This window comes from Abramis brama (genome assembly GCF_963993115.1).
Source record: "Abramis brama genome assembly, chromosome: 3".
NCBI classification, from domain to species: Eukaryota; Metazoa; Chordata; class Actinopteri; order Cypriniformes; family Leuciscidae; genus Abramis; species Abramis brama.
In genome coordinates, this window is record NC_139965.1 from 56,878,043 (window position 1) to 56,894,770 (window position 16,728).

Genomic DNA, 16,728 nt, shown 5'->3' on the forward strand with positions numbered 1-16,728 from the left:
ACATTGCATAGACGATTTTATATTAGGTTAATTATATTTTCCATGACCTAAATAAAATATTTCGGTTTTGATAAAAACATGTTTTGGCCGACTTTAACTAGTGAGGACCAGTGAAATGTCCTCACTATTTGGGTGTCATAATATTTCACAATAAGTGAATAGCTACAATAAACTACAATAAAAAAGTGTAGCATTTGTGGTCGAGTCATAGCCAACACGGTCTTAAATAGCCTGTGTGAGATTTTGACCAAATGACACACATATAGCTACAATAAACTTCATAACCTGCAAGTTGAAGAAAACGTAACCAGTGCTAGTGAGGGCCAAATGTCCCTCGTATGAGGAGCCAATGGAGTCACAAGCTCTTTTTAGTACTTTTTATTGGTTAAATATTTGTTAAACCCACAGACAGAAGTAATGGGTGACCAATAGTGGAATTATGAGAAATAAATAAATAAAAATGCCGAAAGGTTCCTGACAGCGACAATATTTAAATTGTTATTCATTGATAAATAATAATAATTAAAAAATATATTATTTCTCCAATTCCTCTCTCTCTCTCTCTCTCTACCTCTCTCTCTATATATGTACATTGTATACATTTATTTGTTCAAAAAACGTTTAATATATATAAAAAATATTTTTTAAGTAACTGTATTGTTTTATCATGTTTGACGGCATTGCTGAATTTTTAGCATCAATTCTCTTCAAAATCAATTCTTCAGTGTCACATGATCCTTCAGAAATCATTCTAATATGCTGATTTTGCTTATCAATGTTGAATACTTTGTGCAACTAATATTTTGCGGAAACCATGATAGATTTTTTTTCTTTGATAAATAGAAAGTTCAAATGAACATTAATAATGTCTTTACTGTCATTTTTTTTAAACAATTTAATGCATTCTTGTTGAATAAAAGCATTATTTCTTTAAAAATATATATATTTGAACAGTAGTAGATGCAATTAGTCTGCCAGTGTGCCTTTTTCCCTCATACTTTATTAGAAAATGTTTCCAACATGGCATCAATAACACAATAACAGCCTAACTATTAAAAGCATTGCACAATACGAATGAGAAAGATACATAAGAACTACAGAAAAACAAGATAAAAATTAACATCTTTCAAAAATTTACATAAAGCATTATTTATTTATGGGGCGTCTCATATACCAATACAGTATATTCAACCATAACATCATCTTACATTGCATTTCCAGTTAGGGATTTTAAGCATTGTTTTTAGTTCACTCCTGAATAAACATTTATGAATCACTCTGCAAGTATACATTATCAAATTACACAAGTTGTGACAGTATGAATTCAGTTGTTATTCAGGTAAACCATGAGCTCGGTGTTCAGAAACTGGAATTGAGCACAAAAATAAGAACTGTTATCAGTTATAAATGTAATAGAGGTTCAAATTTGTCCTCATAACTTTCATCCAGAAAAAAAAAAAAAATGCATTTTCTATTTCCAAGTCACCAATTATTCTTAAACCGGAAGATTGACCTTCAGTTGATGACAAAAGTTCATTGTTCCACAAATTCACACCCAAGCACACATTAAAATAAGGCCAGATAAACGCTGGTGTGTAACTTTATTGAAAGCAACAGTGGTACACTGAACATTCTGAGCTCTTGCACCGTACAGTAACACTTGAAACAGCAAATCATTGTACAGAGGCCACGAGTAGGTCACCGTTTGTCGTCCTACCTAATGATAAAGCTTCGACTTCCTCCTCATGATTAAATAAATATGTATAATATCCATAGACATCATGGGAAAACATTAGGTTGTAAAACAGTGACTGTAAATTGAACATCCGTAACAAATTTCGTTTCATCTTTATTTGACCAATTAAAATGCATTTAAAAAAAAAAAAAAAAAAAGACACATTTCTGTTCGGATCAAATTGTCGCATCTAAACAGGCTGTGTTTTGGTAATCCCTGAACATGCTGTAAAGAAAAAAAAATTCAAGTATCAGCTTGACAAGTAGTGGAGGGGACGAACACGGGTTGAGGCAAAAAAAAAAGAAAAAAAAAAGTTTTTTAAAAAAAGGCCGCATAATTTCATCACTCCCACATGGCTTTGTTCATTATTATAAGACATAGGAGGAAAAAAAAAAAAAAAAAAAAAAAAATCATCATGACATTTTACAATCATATAACAACTGGAAAGTAAACCATTTTTCAGACTCAAGCACCTTGCAGACCTGGAGAGTTTTCATTTGACTCAAACACACACACACACACGCTGCATACTATGCCCACTACTGTGAGGTATGAACAAAGCATTGATGGTAACCAATGATTGCTGAGGATTCTTTGTAACAAACAAAAGTGAATATTGCAGTAACTCAAAATATGACACTGAGCAAAAGTGCATTTCTATGGTTTTGCGCTGAAATGAACAGCAGCAGAAAAGGCTCTTGCAAATGCATGTTCTTAAAAGCAAAATTTATAAAAAGAAAACGATGCAGTTTCAAGCTGTTAATACCATTTATCTGTGGTTCTTAGTCATTACATGCTTTAAACGATGAGGTCAAAGAGAAGCGTGACGTAATACGTTGGCTTGACACTGCAGAAAACAGCAGTGCGGCGGTTAATGCAGGAGATCGTGAAACTAAACGGGAGAGATGACACATCAAGGCTTTGGCTGGTTCTTCAGTCAGCTTCCTCTTCAGACTCTTCCTCTTCTGCCGTCTCCAGCCAGGTGAGCCACTGGTTCACCTAAACAACAGGAAAAAATAAATAAAAAAAGTAAGTGGCGTGTCTTCCGATGAAAGAGTGCCATTGTTCACTGCAATAGGATAATGGTGGTGCGCGTTACCTGAAACAATGCTTTTCCTTTCCCTGGAAACTCCTGGGTAATATCTTCTTTCCATGCTAGGAAGGCCTCTTCTTCAATTATCTCCATATCATAAAAGTTGACAAAGTAGCGCAGTAACATTCCTAAGGAGATGAGAGACGATTAAACACAGGAAAACAAGCATTTCCTCTTATTACTCTCAAAAATCTCTCAGTAAACAAACTCCATGATTCCCACACCTTTAGACCAATGAATTGCCATGACTTTCAATCATTCTGCTTTATACATGCATTTTATATATATATATATATATAAATAAAATAAATGAACACATAAGGTGTGTTTTTAAACAAACTAAAAATTTTTTTTTTTTTTTAAATCTTTATTTTTATGAAATAAATATATATTTTTTTTCCTATCATTTATTTAATATATTTATTACTTTGTTTTATTTTATAAAATAAAGTGTATTTAGTTTGTTTATAATAAATTAAATATACAAATAAATGCATAAATAATACAAATAAATAAATGCATAAATAAATGCATAAATAAATGCATTTAAAACATAACTAAATCATTAATTCAAATAAAAAAAGCTAATGAAATTTAAAATAAAATAGTTTTCTATTTTATATATATATATATATATATAAAAATAAATAATAATAATAATAATAATAATAATAAAATACACAAAAAAAAAAAAAAAAAAAACTTTTCTCTGATAGATGGATATATTGGCTATTCCTCCATTTTTCGACGCACCTTTGGGAAAAGCATGGGCGTTGCAGTGGACCTGCAGGGCATACAGTGCACTGACTTGCAGGTCCACGTGATCATGCAAGAATTTTTGCATCACCGGTTTGAAGGCGAGTAGCAGCTGCTTTTCCTGGTCCAGCTGCTCTTTCGTAGGTGAAGATAATTGCTCTTCTTCTTCAGTGGAATACATCTCATGGAAGATGTACTGCAAAAAGCTAGAAGAATTTGGGCGGTTAATCAAGGGTACACAGAATAAACCTTTTAATGCTTTCGGCCAGCAGGTCCATCATCATCATCATCATCATACCTGGTCATCAGAATGTTAACGAAACCCTTATCAGTGTGCAGTTTCAGAGAAATGTTGTCCTTGATCCACTTGTAGATGGTTTGCGGGGCCGGATCTGCTTTGATCTGCTTCAGCAACTCCTTCTCCAGCTTCATGAGAGGGAATAAGAAGCTCAGGCTCTTCCCCTCCAGAATCTCCAACATGCGATCTTTGTTTTGATCTATTTCTGTGGGCAGAGACAGGAATGTGGGAAATGAACATGAGTCCACACCAAATAAACTCAATCCTTTTCTATTACAAAGTGATTTGCTTTGTTGATGTTATGCCGGGTTCAGACTACATGATATTTTTTTGTTACAATAGTCACCGTGTCAGATTACGCAATTTTGACTCCTAAATTCTTGTCTTTTCATGGACAAGAAACATATCAGACTACACGTTGCTTCCCAACCAATCATCACTTGCCATGTTTAACAACATGCATGATGTCAGCACTCATAGAGGAAACATCATAAAGGCAGGAGTATTGTCCCGCTCCACAAATCTTTCCTCTATTGCATAATTCCACCTAGCAGCACCAATGCCATTGTCTTCCTTTCCCCATGTTTGAAACCAGTGTATGGAAGAGCTTCTGTGCTCCTATTGGTCAACTTCACAGATGTGACAGAACCATTCATGGAGAGCCGAAAATAAAATGAAACATGCTAATCTTTCAGTCGAGACGTGGCATCAGTTGTCATCCACTATGACAAAACAATAGATTTGTGTCCGGATGGCCATTGTCATTTACAAATCACCACCACACCCTACATCAAGTCAAGTCACCTTTATTTATATAGCGCTTTATACAATACAGATTGTTTCAATTAGGTTTCAATTATTAAATTAGTCCAAAATCAGGCTGATGTAGTGTAGTCTGAAAGAGTTTGAGGGCCGAAATCATAGACTGAAAAAGGTGGTGACATTTAATTACCGTTTTATAACTAAGAAAAAAAAAAAAAGTGTAATATTTGTCATTTTGACAAACATGTTTCGATAACATATGGAGATAAAAGATACACACATGAAAACAGATTTTGGTCACACTTTAGAGTCAACTTTTGCATCAAACTCCTAAATAGGCTTACTGCTTATTAATAGTTAGTACGGTAGTTAAGTTTAGGTATAGAGCAGGATTAAGGGATGTAGAATTTAGTCATGAAAATAAGGCATTCATATGAAAGTGCGTGAAAAACGCAAGAGTGAGGAGCTGACTGACAAGATGGCGGAATGTAAAAGCGCCTATTTAAGCGAACTTGCCTTTGTACTGTTTTGTTGTTGTATTTTTCATTAAGAATAATAGGCTAATGAACTCACCATTCAGGCAATCCGCCCCAGATTTGGCGCTAATTTGAAAGCGAAACTAAAATAGGCACGGGCATTCATAACACTGCATTGGAATGGCATAAGAATGTGAGTTACTTGCATTGCTCAATGCACTCAATGTACTAAAAAGTGTTTCCTTTGCATTTTTCTTTGTACAGACAACAATGTTGTCAAAACGATCTCCTTTCACACGGATCCACGAAAACTACTATAAACACTATTCTGCTGCCAGGCCAGTAGTTAGCGATGTTACATGGTAAAGAAACACTAAGCGCCTATAGACTGAACATGTAATACTCATGCGCATGACGCCACCATTTTCACAAATTCACTTTTTTTGTAGTTTACACAGAGACAACAAATGCTATCGTTTTCAAAAACTTGCGCGTTGAAACCCGTTTTCAAAAGTTCGCGTTTTCAGGCCCCCAAAACGTTATTGTGTTAATGACCAGCCATTCCGTTTTTAGTTGAAAACTGTAAACCGCCCCTAAGATTAATAAAAGTTTTAGAAGTATTTTTTATTGTTGGTTAATTTCAACATTTACTAATACATTACTAAAATCAAAGGTTTTATTTGTTAATATTTAAATGGACCTGATCTGGCATGAACTAACAATGAACAGTTGTATTTTCATTAACACTAACAATGATCAAAACATTTGTTAGAGTATTTATTGATCAGTGCATTAACTGAAGGGACCCCCGTTTCCATTCAGGGAGGACACAAAAGCACCAACCTGGCAGCATCTTCTGCATGTTGACCTTGCTCAGTTGAAACAGGTCGGTCAACCACTCTCGATCTTTCAGCTTGGCCATTTGCTGCAAGCAGAGGAGGAAAAGTGGGAAGTGGGTGCCGTTCTCCAGTGGGTGGGCCAACTCTGCCATGCTCACGAGTTCAGCAATGATTGCCCGGGCAGCAAACTGAGCCAGGTAAGATTTCACCAAGGGAACATCCAACTCGATCTTGGGACACTGGTCCAGAACATTGAGGAAAGCCTGTAAAAACATGCCATTTAGGGAAAGGATGAGTCCCAATTTGAGTCAAGACGCAGTGAGGGCAAATTTCATTGTGTATACACAAACCTGCATAAAGTTCTCCCCTGTGACCAGTCCCTCCATGCGGAGCGTGTTGATCAGTGTGCTGACATGCTCTCGGTCCTCATCTGGGTTCTCCAGTGAGCACATAATCATCTTACTCAACATCTCAGGCAGGAAGTGTTTGGGAGCTCTCATCTCTCGCACACCATTCACTGCATCGTTCATGTTTTTGCTGCTCAGGTAAGTGGTCACAACAGCTTCCTGACAAATTTAAAGAACAGCTCGCTCAAAAGTTTCAGAGAACAATTTTCATTAATGAATTGTTGAGTGGTACGTACAGTCATCTTAAGCAGCTCCTCAGCAGGAGGTGGCTTCTTAGTCGTCTTCTGTGGCTTCTCCTGAATTGGAGGCGGGTTGGTTTTCAGGCCAAGTTGCGGTGGCTGCAAACAACCAAAAGAGTTAAACACACCTTTAAAATTAAAAGAAATTCCATTTCTATGTGAAATGTAGCACTCATTACCTGTCCCAGAGGTGGTGTGGATGTGCGTGGAGGTTGAGCACTAGGAGGAATCATGGTAGGTATCTGCGGCTGCAACTTTGGCATTTGGTTTTTGTTCAAGATGAATGACTGAGCAGGCCTCAAGCTAATCTGAAACAATAAATTAATAGGAGTCAATCAGAGATCACGAAACATTTTTTTTCAAATTAAGCCCACACTACACAGAACGCACGCTACAACAGGTACACGTCAGCTGCATGGACGCAAGCGCTGGGTTGACAATATCGGTTCCTTTTTAATCAATCTTCATTTTGCTGAACCTAGTTCTTTTAGAGTATGCTGCTTTCAGCTGATGCGTGAACAAAACTTCACTGAACATCATTTGTAGGGCAGCTACTATTCAGCAAGTTGAATAAACTTTGTGACTTGTTACTTTTGATATGCTACAAAGTAGGGCTGTAATCTCCTAGTCGATTAGTCGATTATTTGGTCGATTATTAGTTGATACATTCTGGCTCGACCAAAATTCTGATTGGTCGATTTTTTGCCGCGTTCATTTCATCAGGTGGAAAGCACTAATTGCTAATGGGGGTGTTTTCAGAGCACCCCTGTTTCACAGGTAACAGCCTGTCTTCAGAACACCCCCCTTGTTTTCACTTCTTTTGGATTAGCCCAACCCACCGGAGAAGAGAGACAGATTGAAGAAAGTAGGCTACTAGAAGGTTTGCTGAATATTATTTAATTGTGAGAGCATTTAATTCATAGTCAGTCCTCTTCTACCATGTCAACAAAGACATCGGCAGTGTGGCAGCATTTTTTTAAAAGTTAATAGTCTATTCGTGTCTCAGCCGCGAAGCTGAGCTCCACAGAGCGGCTGAAATGATAACGTTAGTGTCTGTCAGTTATTATAATACATATGACAAAAACAATTGTCTAAATTATGTTGCATATTCCTCAAAAGTGCTTGTGATATCACTATTTTCGTAAATCATAGGATATTGCGCAGGTGCACGTGATGCAACGCTGTCAGAGCCGACAGACTCGTGTGTCAGACTCATTTCAGTGCAAAATAATAAGGTCAAAAACGATTTAAAATACTGCAAATAGCCTACTAGTTTTTTATGTTTATTTATAATTCATTTAGGCAGACAACAAGGCTACCAAGTACTGCGCACAGTGTGCAGCTAATTAATTTAACGCCATTTTTAGTCGAAAATTTCAGGACTTCAGTCGACCAAGATTTTCTTTGGTTGATTACAGCCCTACTACAAAGTCTGGATTTTTTTTTTGTACCCAACACTGAAATTGGTGTAAACTAATAAAAACCGTTACCATTTATTACAAATGGCAGCTATACAAGTACATCATCTGAAATGAAATTCATTCATACCTCATCAGCATTAAGCTGTCCTTTCTTAATGAAACGTGGTGGCAAATCCTTGGACTGAGCTTGCTGTTGAGATGAATGAGTCTGGTTCTGAAAAAGCGGATTCTGCCCCTTTTATTAATAAAAAAAAAGGAGGAAAAAAAAAAAAGACTTAGGTCAGAATAATATTTTGATGCCTTGAAACATCAGTTCTTTAGTAGATTGGCATTTACCTGGTTGGATTTCATGAAAGGCTGGGCTGCAGGGGCCATGTGACCACCATGGCCGTTGAAAAGAGGATTTGTGCGACGGCCCATGGTGGGGGAATACCTGTCCTGAATGACCCCGGGGCCAGTTCCAATCCCACCGCCTACAACCAGACAACAGAGTTATTAAGCTCGCAATGAACCAGTGCAAATCCAGTCATGCACCACCTGTCCTAGAAATGTCAACGCACTACAGGACATACCTGGCATCTGCCCAAACATATCCGCTAATCCCCCAAGAGTTTCTCGATCAGGCTTTATTCTCGTCTGCAAGAAAGGACTTTCTTGAAAGAAGTCAGTTCTTATTCCTTGAGTCATCGGTGGAATAAAAACACCCAAATCCTGAAAGAAAAAGAACTATTAAGCCAGCAGGTCATTAGCCGCTTTCCGACCAAGTAGTTACAGGAACTTAGTTCTAGGAACTGTCCACTTCTAAACAGTTCTAAGAACTACTCTCCCCCAAACTCGGTTTTGCTGTTTGCGTTCACACTGGCCAAGTGGCCATAAGAACTGGTAGGAGGGGTAAGGGAGTGACGCAAGCACGGTGACTTATTTTGACGGAGCGACGGACCTTTATTTTGGCGGCGCTGAGAACACCAGAGCAAACAATGCTCGCATTCTCTGTGTTTATTAGTTAGCGATCTGTCTAACAGTACTGTTTAATATCTTATTAGATAGAACTGTTATAGAAAGTAGACAGTATATGAAAAAAAGGTTATTAGCCTATGCCGTGTGGTTGATGTCCAGTGTTGCTAGCTGGGCAGATAAACATAATCATGTTTGGCTTGGTCCCCTCAAAGTTGCGTTGGATTTTCTCTTCAGCATAAAGGTTTAGAGACCCATCTATCACTGTTTTCCATGTTTGTATAGTTAGTTTCTGGAGTAAATATATAGGCTATAATCTGTGTGTTTACATTCTAGCTGTTTTAAAAATGGCGGGTGCTCCGCGTGCATTCGGTCAATCAGCGTACACTAACGTCACGGGTAGTTCCTATAGTGCTGGTTTAGACCCTACTCTGAAGTAGGACCTAAATTAGTTCCTCCAAATGGAGTTCCTAGAACTAAAATCGTTCCTAGTTCCTGCGGTGCGAACACGCCGACATCCGGGTACTTTAGCCAATAGTTCTAGGAACTGTGAAAAGGTTCCTCCGGTCGGAAAGCGGCTAATGTCAGCATTGGGAATTTTTCTCCTTAATTTCTTGGAATCAGAGGTCGAAATGGTTTCACAAAATTCTGATAACAGCAAGGTTGCTTTGAAACAACACCAGTGTCAATGGCAACATCCTAAACTCACCTTTACTGCATCCTGACGGATCTGGTTGATAGTCTTAGGTCCATTATCAATGAAAGCTTTCCGAGGCACCCAGTTGTTCTCTCGCAACTCCACAGTATCCTGAAGCAGGAAACGAATCCTAGCAGGCAAGTCCTTGTTGTTCATTAAGGATCGCATACGGCCGAAGTACTGATCCATTAAAGACTACGAGAGAAAGGGGTGTTAAGGAAATACATGCGTCTTAACCTATTCAAAGCCCTGGTAGTCTAAAAGCAGCTTACCTTGGCCTTGTCATGATCTAGTCTTGGCCCCACAGTTCTCATTATCTGACAGAGGCACTCCAAATCCTCCCCCATATCCTTAAGTTGGACTCTTTTCTTCTTTTCCAGAAGCTTTAATTAAGAGTTTTCACATGTAGCAACATTAGGATGGAAATTGAGCGGCCGACAACCATTTAAATGGAGGATTTATGAATAACTCACTGTTTTGATGCATTTATGAAGGATAGACTCATGAATGAGATCGAGTTTGCCAAGTTCTCCAATGAATTTGATGTTGCCAAGCATTTTGATCTTGGCAATGGCACGCTGCTCCTCCTCCTCAGAGGTGAGAGGGCTATCATTTTTATCATAGACTTAAAAAGAAAATACATAAGTAAATATCTGGCAATTTAGCACAGCAGCAGTAATAATGTTAGCCCTTCCACTACTTACTGTCAACATTTCTGGTGCGGTTTTCAAATTCATCTTGAAGTTTGGAAATCAGAAGTCTCCTGAATGTCTGTAGGGGCATGATGAAAAAGTTAAATAAATGTACCCATACAGCACTCTGTGTTGTGAAGCTTCTTGCTAATGAATAAATAGGAAATTCTTACAGTGCTCTGTTTTTGTGATGTTTGGATCTCTGTTGATGGGCCGTCAAAGTTTGGAGCATCCTCTGCCAAACGCAGACATAGCTGAGCATATAGCGAACTATACTTCGGCTCTTCGAGGGCTTTGTCTACAATCTAGTTGAAGCGAACAAGTAGAAAAGTCAACATCATTTGAAAGCATTTGTCTTTTAGGTAAGCAACTTTAAATAAAATGCAGCCAAACAGACAAACCATGTTAAATTTAATCATATTACTAATATAATGACTGGTCTTAGTCTCTTTATTACAAATGGTTTACTTGAATTGCTTGGAAAAACAGTTTACTTAATTTAGAGCTTTTAAAAATCAATGCTAGACATTGTTTTCATTTTGAAAAAGAAAAATCACTAATTAAAAAGAGTGATTAATTAAATCACTAATTAATTACAACTCTAGTCTACATGTATAAATGAACCAAATCCTCACCAGCAAGATGATTCCTTTGAGGACGAGCTTTGAATCTACGCCCACATTCAGGAGCTCAAGGCATAGCTTGTCAAACTTTTCAGGGGTCAGTTTATTAAGTATGCTAGAAAGACAAAGAAGCAAAACAGTCAGTTATTCAGAGACTTGTGTTGCAAATAGTATTAAAAAAAGCCAATTCAAGTATGTTTGCAACCAAGGATATTCAAATCTAAGAGGAAAAGTTCTGCTATGCCAGAAGCTTGTCTTTATACACGTCTAGAGTAGGACTAGGGAGCTTTCCGTAGTGTAATATATCATTCTTGAAAGGTAAATCAGGGCAAACTCTACTTAATTTCAGTGCCTTACCCTCTCACTTTTCTGAAGATTGCATCGTGTCGTTCTTTTTCGTTGGAGGAGTTGACATCTCGTCTAGTGCTTCGTGAAGGAACCCATCTCTGAACGCTAAGCCCTGGGGTTTTCCCCAGGAACTCGCTAGAAAACAAAACCACGTTTAATGTTTTGAAAAGGCTTCATTGACTTACTAATGTCAGACATACAACATCAGTACAAAAATATCTTTGAGCCAATCAGAAAGGATTCTACTTTCTACTTTAAGACAATTAAATGCCTTCTCTTATTTTTTATCACATGGGGTCGAGACCATTTTACCTCACAAGCTAGTAATAATGTTTGTGACTTAGTAAACAAGACATGAAAGTGCCCGTTATGCCATTTTAAAGGTTCCTAATTTTGTTTTGGAGGTCTCCTACAATAGTTTACATGCATCCAAGGTCAAAAAACACTTTCATTCTCTCATAATATACATTGCATCACCTCTTTTCTCATAGTCTCTCTAAAACCAGCCTTTTCGTGACCATCCTCCACTCTGATTGGTCAGAGGCCCAGTTTGTTGTGACTGGTCTATCGCTTACAGCATGTTTTGGAAATGAAACGCTCATTCCCATATCTGAATTTCAGCTCTTCCTTACATACTTAGTGATATGAACAGGAACAATGGCATTGATTTTATCATATCAATTCAAGCCCGAGTCCTCATTCTTTTGTGTTTGAGGGTGGGTCAAAGTAGACTTTGTTCAAGGGCAACCAGTGAAGACCACAGGTGGGCATTACTGAAGACTCACTTCAGAATCTATTTTTTTTTGGGAGACAATAACTCCATTTATTGTTCATTGAAAATTTGCAGACATTTTACATTCACAATCAGTTTTATTACAGATTACATGAAAGGTAATAACTGAAAAAGCATAATGGGGCACTTTCAAGTTGGCATGAAACAAGTTTGATAATCTTTTCTTTCCTGTTGTGACATGAGTAAAACAGCTTCCTGAATTTGTGTGAAAGTAAAAACATCAGAAGTGTCATTGGAAGGGGAAAAGAAGAAATACCTCAGTAAAACTTTTGTTTTGTGCAGTTAATCATTGCTGGCAGTTATTCAGAAGAGTCAAAGAATCTCCAGTAAATACCACAGGTGTAATTGATGGTCACTGATGTAGAGGTGGAGCTTTTTAAAGTTTAATTGTTTTCCGACATAAAAGTGATGTACATAACCAAAGTGATGATTTGTCCAAACAAATAATTTGTTTACTAGGAAATTAGTTCAAACCAGTCATGGACCGATTGCGAACGTAAATCTGGCACCATTATAATAACCCCTTTAGATGTAGATAAGAACACAGAAAGGTTTCTGCCTCTATCTGACACCATCTCTACACTGGAAGTGACAGCTGTCAAGTCACAATGTGCTGCAACAGCTCGAGGCTGTCTACGCTGGACGTGACAAAGCGACCATTGCAAATCCATTTGTTCTTTGTGTCAGTTGCACGAGTTTACTGTCGGAAATTTGTTGTGTCGTGTCGAATCCAGTGTATCGCATCACTGATTATAATGGGTTCCATCTCCTTTTGTCACGGTAATTATAAATACCAAACCACTTTGATGACACACTTGGGCATTTCAGAATGACCAATACAGCATTTCAAATGCTGTGCAATGAGATCGGTCCACTGGTTAGTCCAGTTATGCAGTCCCATCGCACAGTCAAATTTTTTTTTAGGGACTTATTCGGTAAATGCGTTTCCATCGTAGTTTATGCGCATGTTTTCTTATCGGATACATTTATCTGACTCAAAAGAGTGCATGTTTTTTCATGCACATTTTGAATTTATACACATCTTGGTGTCTTCATCAAGCAGGTTTTTTATTTAATGTGATATCCCAAAATGCGCATAAAAACACGTGGATGGAAGCATAGCCAATGTCTACAGCACAATCACTTCCAAATAAACCAAGTTTACATGGTTGAAACCAGAGATGGCAAAAGTACTCACTTCTCGTACTCAAGTAGAAGTACAGATACTCGTGTTAAAAAAATACTCTGGTAAAAGTAGAAGTACTGATTTAAGTTCTTTACTCAAGTAAAAGTAACAAAGTACAGGCTTGGAAATTTACTTAAAGTATAAAAGTAAAAGTAGCCTTGCGAATGATAACCATTTTTTTTAATGCAAAGCTATGGACCACACAAATGTTACTAGAGTGCAAGCTGAGAAACCTAAGTGGATATGGAAAAAAGGTTCTTTATAGGCCATTACCTACATTTTAAATGGATGTCTGCCAATAGGCCTAAAACATCACATAGCCTATATGATTATTGTGACAGAGACTGGGACTCCAGGTTAATGAGATTCTGACTGAGTAACGTTAGCAAGATATGAATTCAATTGTGAATTCAATTGTGATTCTGTGAGAATTCACAGACCCAGTTTCTCTTTTTTAATCTTCCCCTTAACATTTAAAGGAATCTACATGTGGGCTATGTAATAATTTTTCCGCGAATGAATGAACCATTCCCTTTAGTTACTGTTGCTATGTCCGACGCCGCTCTCACGCCACACCATGTTCTCACGCAGTGAAAAATACATTGCGGAGCAGAGAGGACACTGACAACGCGCTGACAGACAGGACAGACCAGGTTACTTTAGATATGAAACAAAGTCTCACCAAATTTGGGTCATTTTTTAAAGAAATTTAAACAAATACCGTTTTGTGGCTCTTTAATGTGTCTGACAGATCGCTGTAGAGCCTCAGTTAAAGCTGCTCGTGAACTGATCATCTCTTCCTTCTAGTTAATTTATAGCATCAAATAAACATGAATGAACATAAGAGGGAATGATGTTTTTACGCGAAAATACGTCGGTACACTCCATTTTTCAAGTTTAAATCCTCCAATGTTAATCTACTAACTCTCCTGACTGCTTTGTTGGACAAAATAGCAGATTATGATTGGTAAGATCGCATGTCAATCAAACTCCTTTTGAAGGGTTGATGACGCAAAAATAATAACGACTCCACTGAAATTATTTGAAACTAAAGTAACGAGCCAATTTTTTAAAATGTAAGGAGTAGAAAGTACCGATATTCATGTTAAAATGTAAGGAGTAAAAGTAAAAAGTCGGCTCAAAAATAAATAGTAAAGTAAAAATATCTGAAAAATCTACTTGAGTACAGTAACGAAGTACTTCGTTACTTCCCATCTCTGGTTGAAACTAACCTGTTGCCGACAGACTTGGGATAGTGCTGAGGTGCACCCCTACCTCCTCCTCCGGCCGAAGAAGCACTATAAAAGTGAAAATTGGGGTTGAGAGATTTGAATTGAAATGCTTGCAACTCCTTATATCACACATCCTCAGGAAGTGGTATGTACATGTTATGCTCAAATTTATCCTAATCATTGTTAACAACATACTCTTTACTTCAATGAGCTCATTGTTTCTGCCTTAATACATTGTTTAAATTAATATATCGTTAGCTAACTGCGTGATTTGCATGTACATTTCTGAAATTTATAACTTGAACAGTCACCTCTGATAACAGATCACTTGAAATTGTAATATAGACGCATGCATTTTCTGTAAAGCTGCTTTGAAACAATGTGTATTGTGAAAAGCGCTATACAAATAAATGTGAATTGAATATGTTCTCAGCTTAATTAATAAGCTTCAAATATTAACCTCTTCATTAATTTAACCTTAGCTAGCTTAACAGTCTTCTCAAATGGCGTAAGGTACATGAAAAACAGTGAATAATAAGTGAAATTTGTACCTGAAACGAGAAGCACCCCCCTCTGCAATCACACTCTCCACTTTGGCGGCTTGACAATGAAAGATCCTCAAAAAGAATGAGTGAAAGGGTGGGGGTGTAGAAACACGGCCTAAGAGAGGAAAAAAACACTTTATTTATTAGATTTACACGATAAAGGAAAATGACACGCACTGAACATCAACTAAAACATATCAGGGATTAAAGGGTTCTTCAGTTCCTGAGAAAAACGACGAGGATAGATGTAAAGAACTGAACTGCCATCAAATCTGAACAAAGCACAAGGCCTCTGCCATGAGATCAGATTTCACAAAAGACTCTTGATTTATTAAACAACACATTTGAGCGACATTACAATTGTGTTCACTTAAAGGTTTATGATCAATTAAGAGAGGCGGCATCTGAGCGGTAAAATAATTAACATTTTATGACGACGTTGATGATGATAATGATAGACAAATCACACTGAGTTGTTGTCATAGAGCTCTTCTCGTGCCATTAGCATTGAGGCTAATTATCACACACACAACAAAACAGCCACGATCGGGGTATCCAACGTTTAAAGTCAGCTATATAAACAAGTGGAAACTTAAACCAGGCATCAAGTTTGATAACGGATCACTTGGTGTTAAAATATAAGCCGGTTTATGGTCAAATGTGCGGTTTACCGGCAGGGTGGTGCGAGAAAACAGCTGATTTAATAACCAGACGCCATTTTCTCATAAGCGACAATAAAGCGAGTCGGTACAGCCGAACAATTAACATATAAACACACAGTATCTCACATACAGCACTAAACCTCTAGGTTTAACCCGGTAACGTCGGTCAGTTCGCCTGGATAACTGACTGGAAGCGGTTATGGTCTAGTAAAGGTAGAAAGCAAGAACAGGAGAGCAATCGGAGCCATTTTACAGCAGCAACCCACTGGCTAATGCAAGTCAGACAAATCTTACCTTTTCTAAAAGAACTTCAGCTTTGATGATGGTGGGTTACCAAAAAGGAAAAGAAAAAAGATGAGAAAAGAAGACGATTTGTACTTAAACGTTAATAATAATATGGTTAGGGAACAGTGCGCCTTGAGATAACTGGCCGCACCGGTGTGAGGAGGAGAACTGTGTGACCTGACGTCACGGACAGCCGCAACTTTATTCATGGAACGCGTCAAACATGCTGGATGGCACGTCATCATCAAGTTTCGCTGCACCTACACACTTGACAAAACAAAATTAGGATGCTGAGTTGTGGTGGTGGTGGGGATTTTGATTCATCAATGTCTTTAGAGCTCGTCCGCTGAGATTCGTTCAGTGGTCTTTTTTCTGCATGTTATCGTTTCGCCAGTAGGTGGCGACGAGTGTTATGAGCGAGTCATTGAATCATTTACTTCGTTAAAGTCACCATGAAATCAAAATTGACAAATCTTATTTTTTTATGGAATTTTGCAGTGTTTAATATAAATTATTTATTGGTCCGCATCAATATTTTTTATTTATTTTATCTGAATTCATGTGCCTTCATAATCTTTAAAGTCACCATGACATCAACATTGAATTTTTGGCTTTTAGATGTGAATATGTCAGTCTTACGGTTATCTATAAGCTAGTGTGTTCCAAAACATTGACAACATTTGCA

General features: G+C 37.6%; 1 protein-coding gene across 1 annotated transcript; it reads right to left on the bottom strand.

The window, feature by feature from the left end:
* Nucleotides 1–1,582: 1,582 nt before the first annotated feature.
* Nucleotides 1,583–16,240, bottom strand: eif4g2a (eukaryotic translation initiation factor 4, gamma 2a). The gene is made up of 21 exons (XM_084109794.1): nucleotides 16,053–16,240; nucleotides 15,103–15,211; nucleotides 14,552–14,617; nucleotides 11,350–11,475; nucleotides 11,005–11,107; nucleotides 10,543–10,674; nucleotides 10,382–10,448; nucleotides 10,151–10,302; nucleotides 9,950–10,060; nucleotides 9,690–9,872; nucleotides 8,599–8,737; nucleotides 8,363–8,499; nucleotides 8,154–8,261; nucleotides 6,785–6,913; nucleotides 6,603–6,704; nucleotides 6,310–6,525; nucleotides 5,964–6,222; nucleotides 3,883–4,087; nucleotides 3,582–3,790; nucleotides 2,835–2,956; nucleotides 1,583–2,734 (listed from the first exon to the last, which is right to left on the bottom strand). Exons 8-21 carry the CDS (start codon nucleotides 10,232–10,234, stop codon nucleotides 2,669–2,671), a joined length of 2,070 nt encoding a protein of 689 aa, XP_083965920.1. The 5' UTR covers nucleotides 10,235–10,302; nucleotides 10,382–10,448; nucleotides 10,543–10,674; nucleotides 11,005–11,107; nucleotides 11,350–11,475; nucleotides 14,552–14,617; nucleotides 15,103–15,211; nucleotides 16,053–16,240; the 3' UTR covers nucleotides 1,583–2,668.
* Between the last annotated feature and the right edge of the window lie 488 nt (nucleotides 16,241–16,728).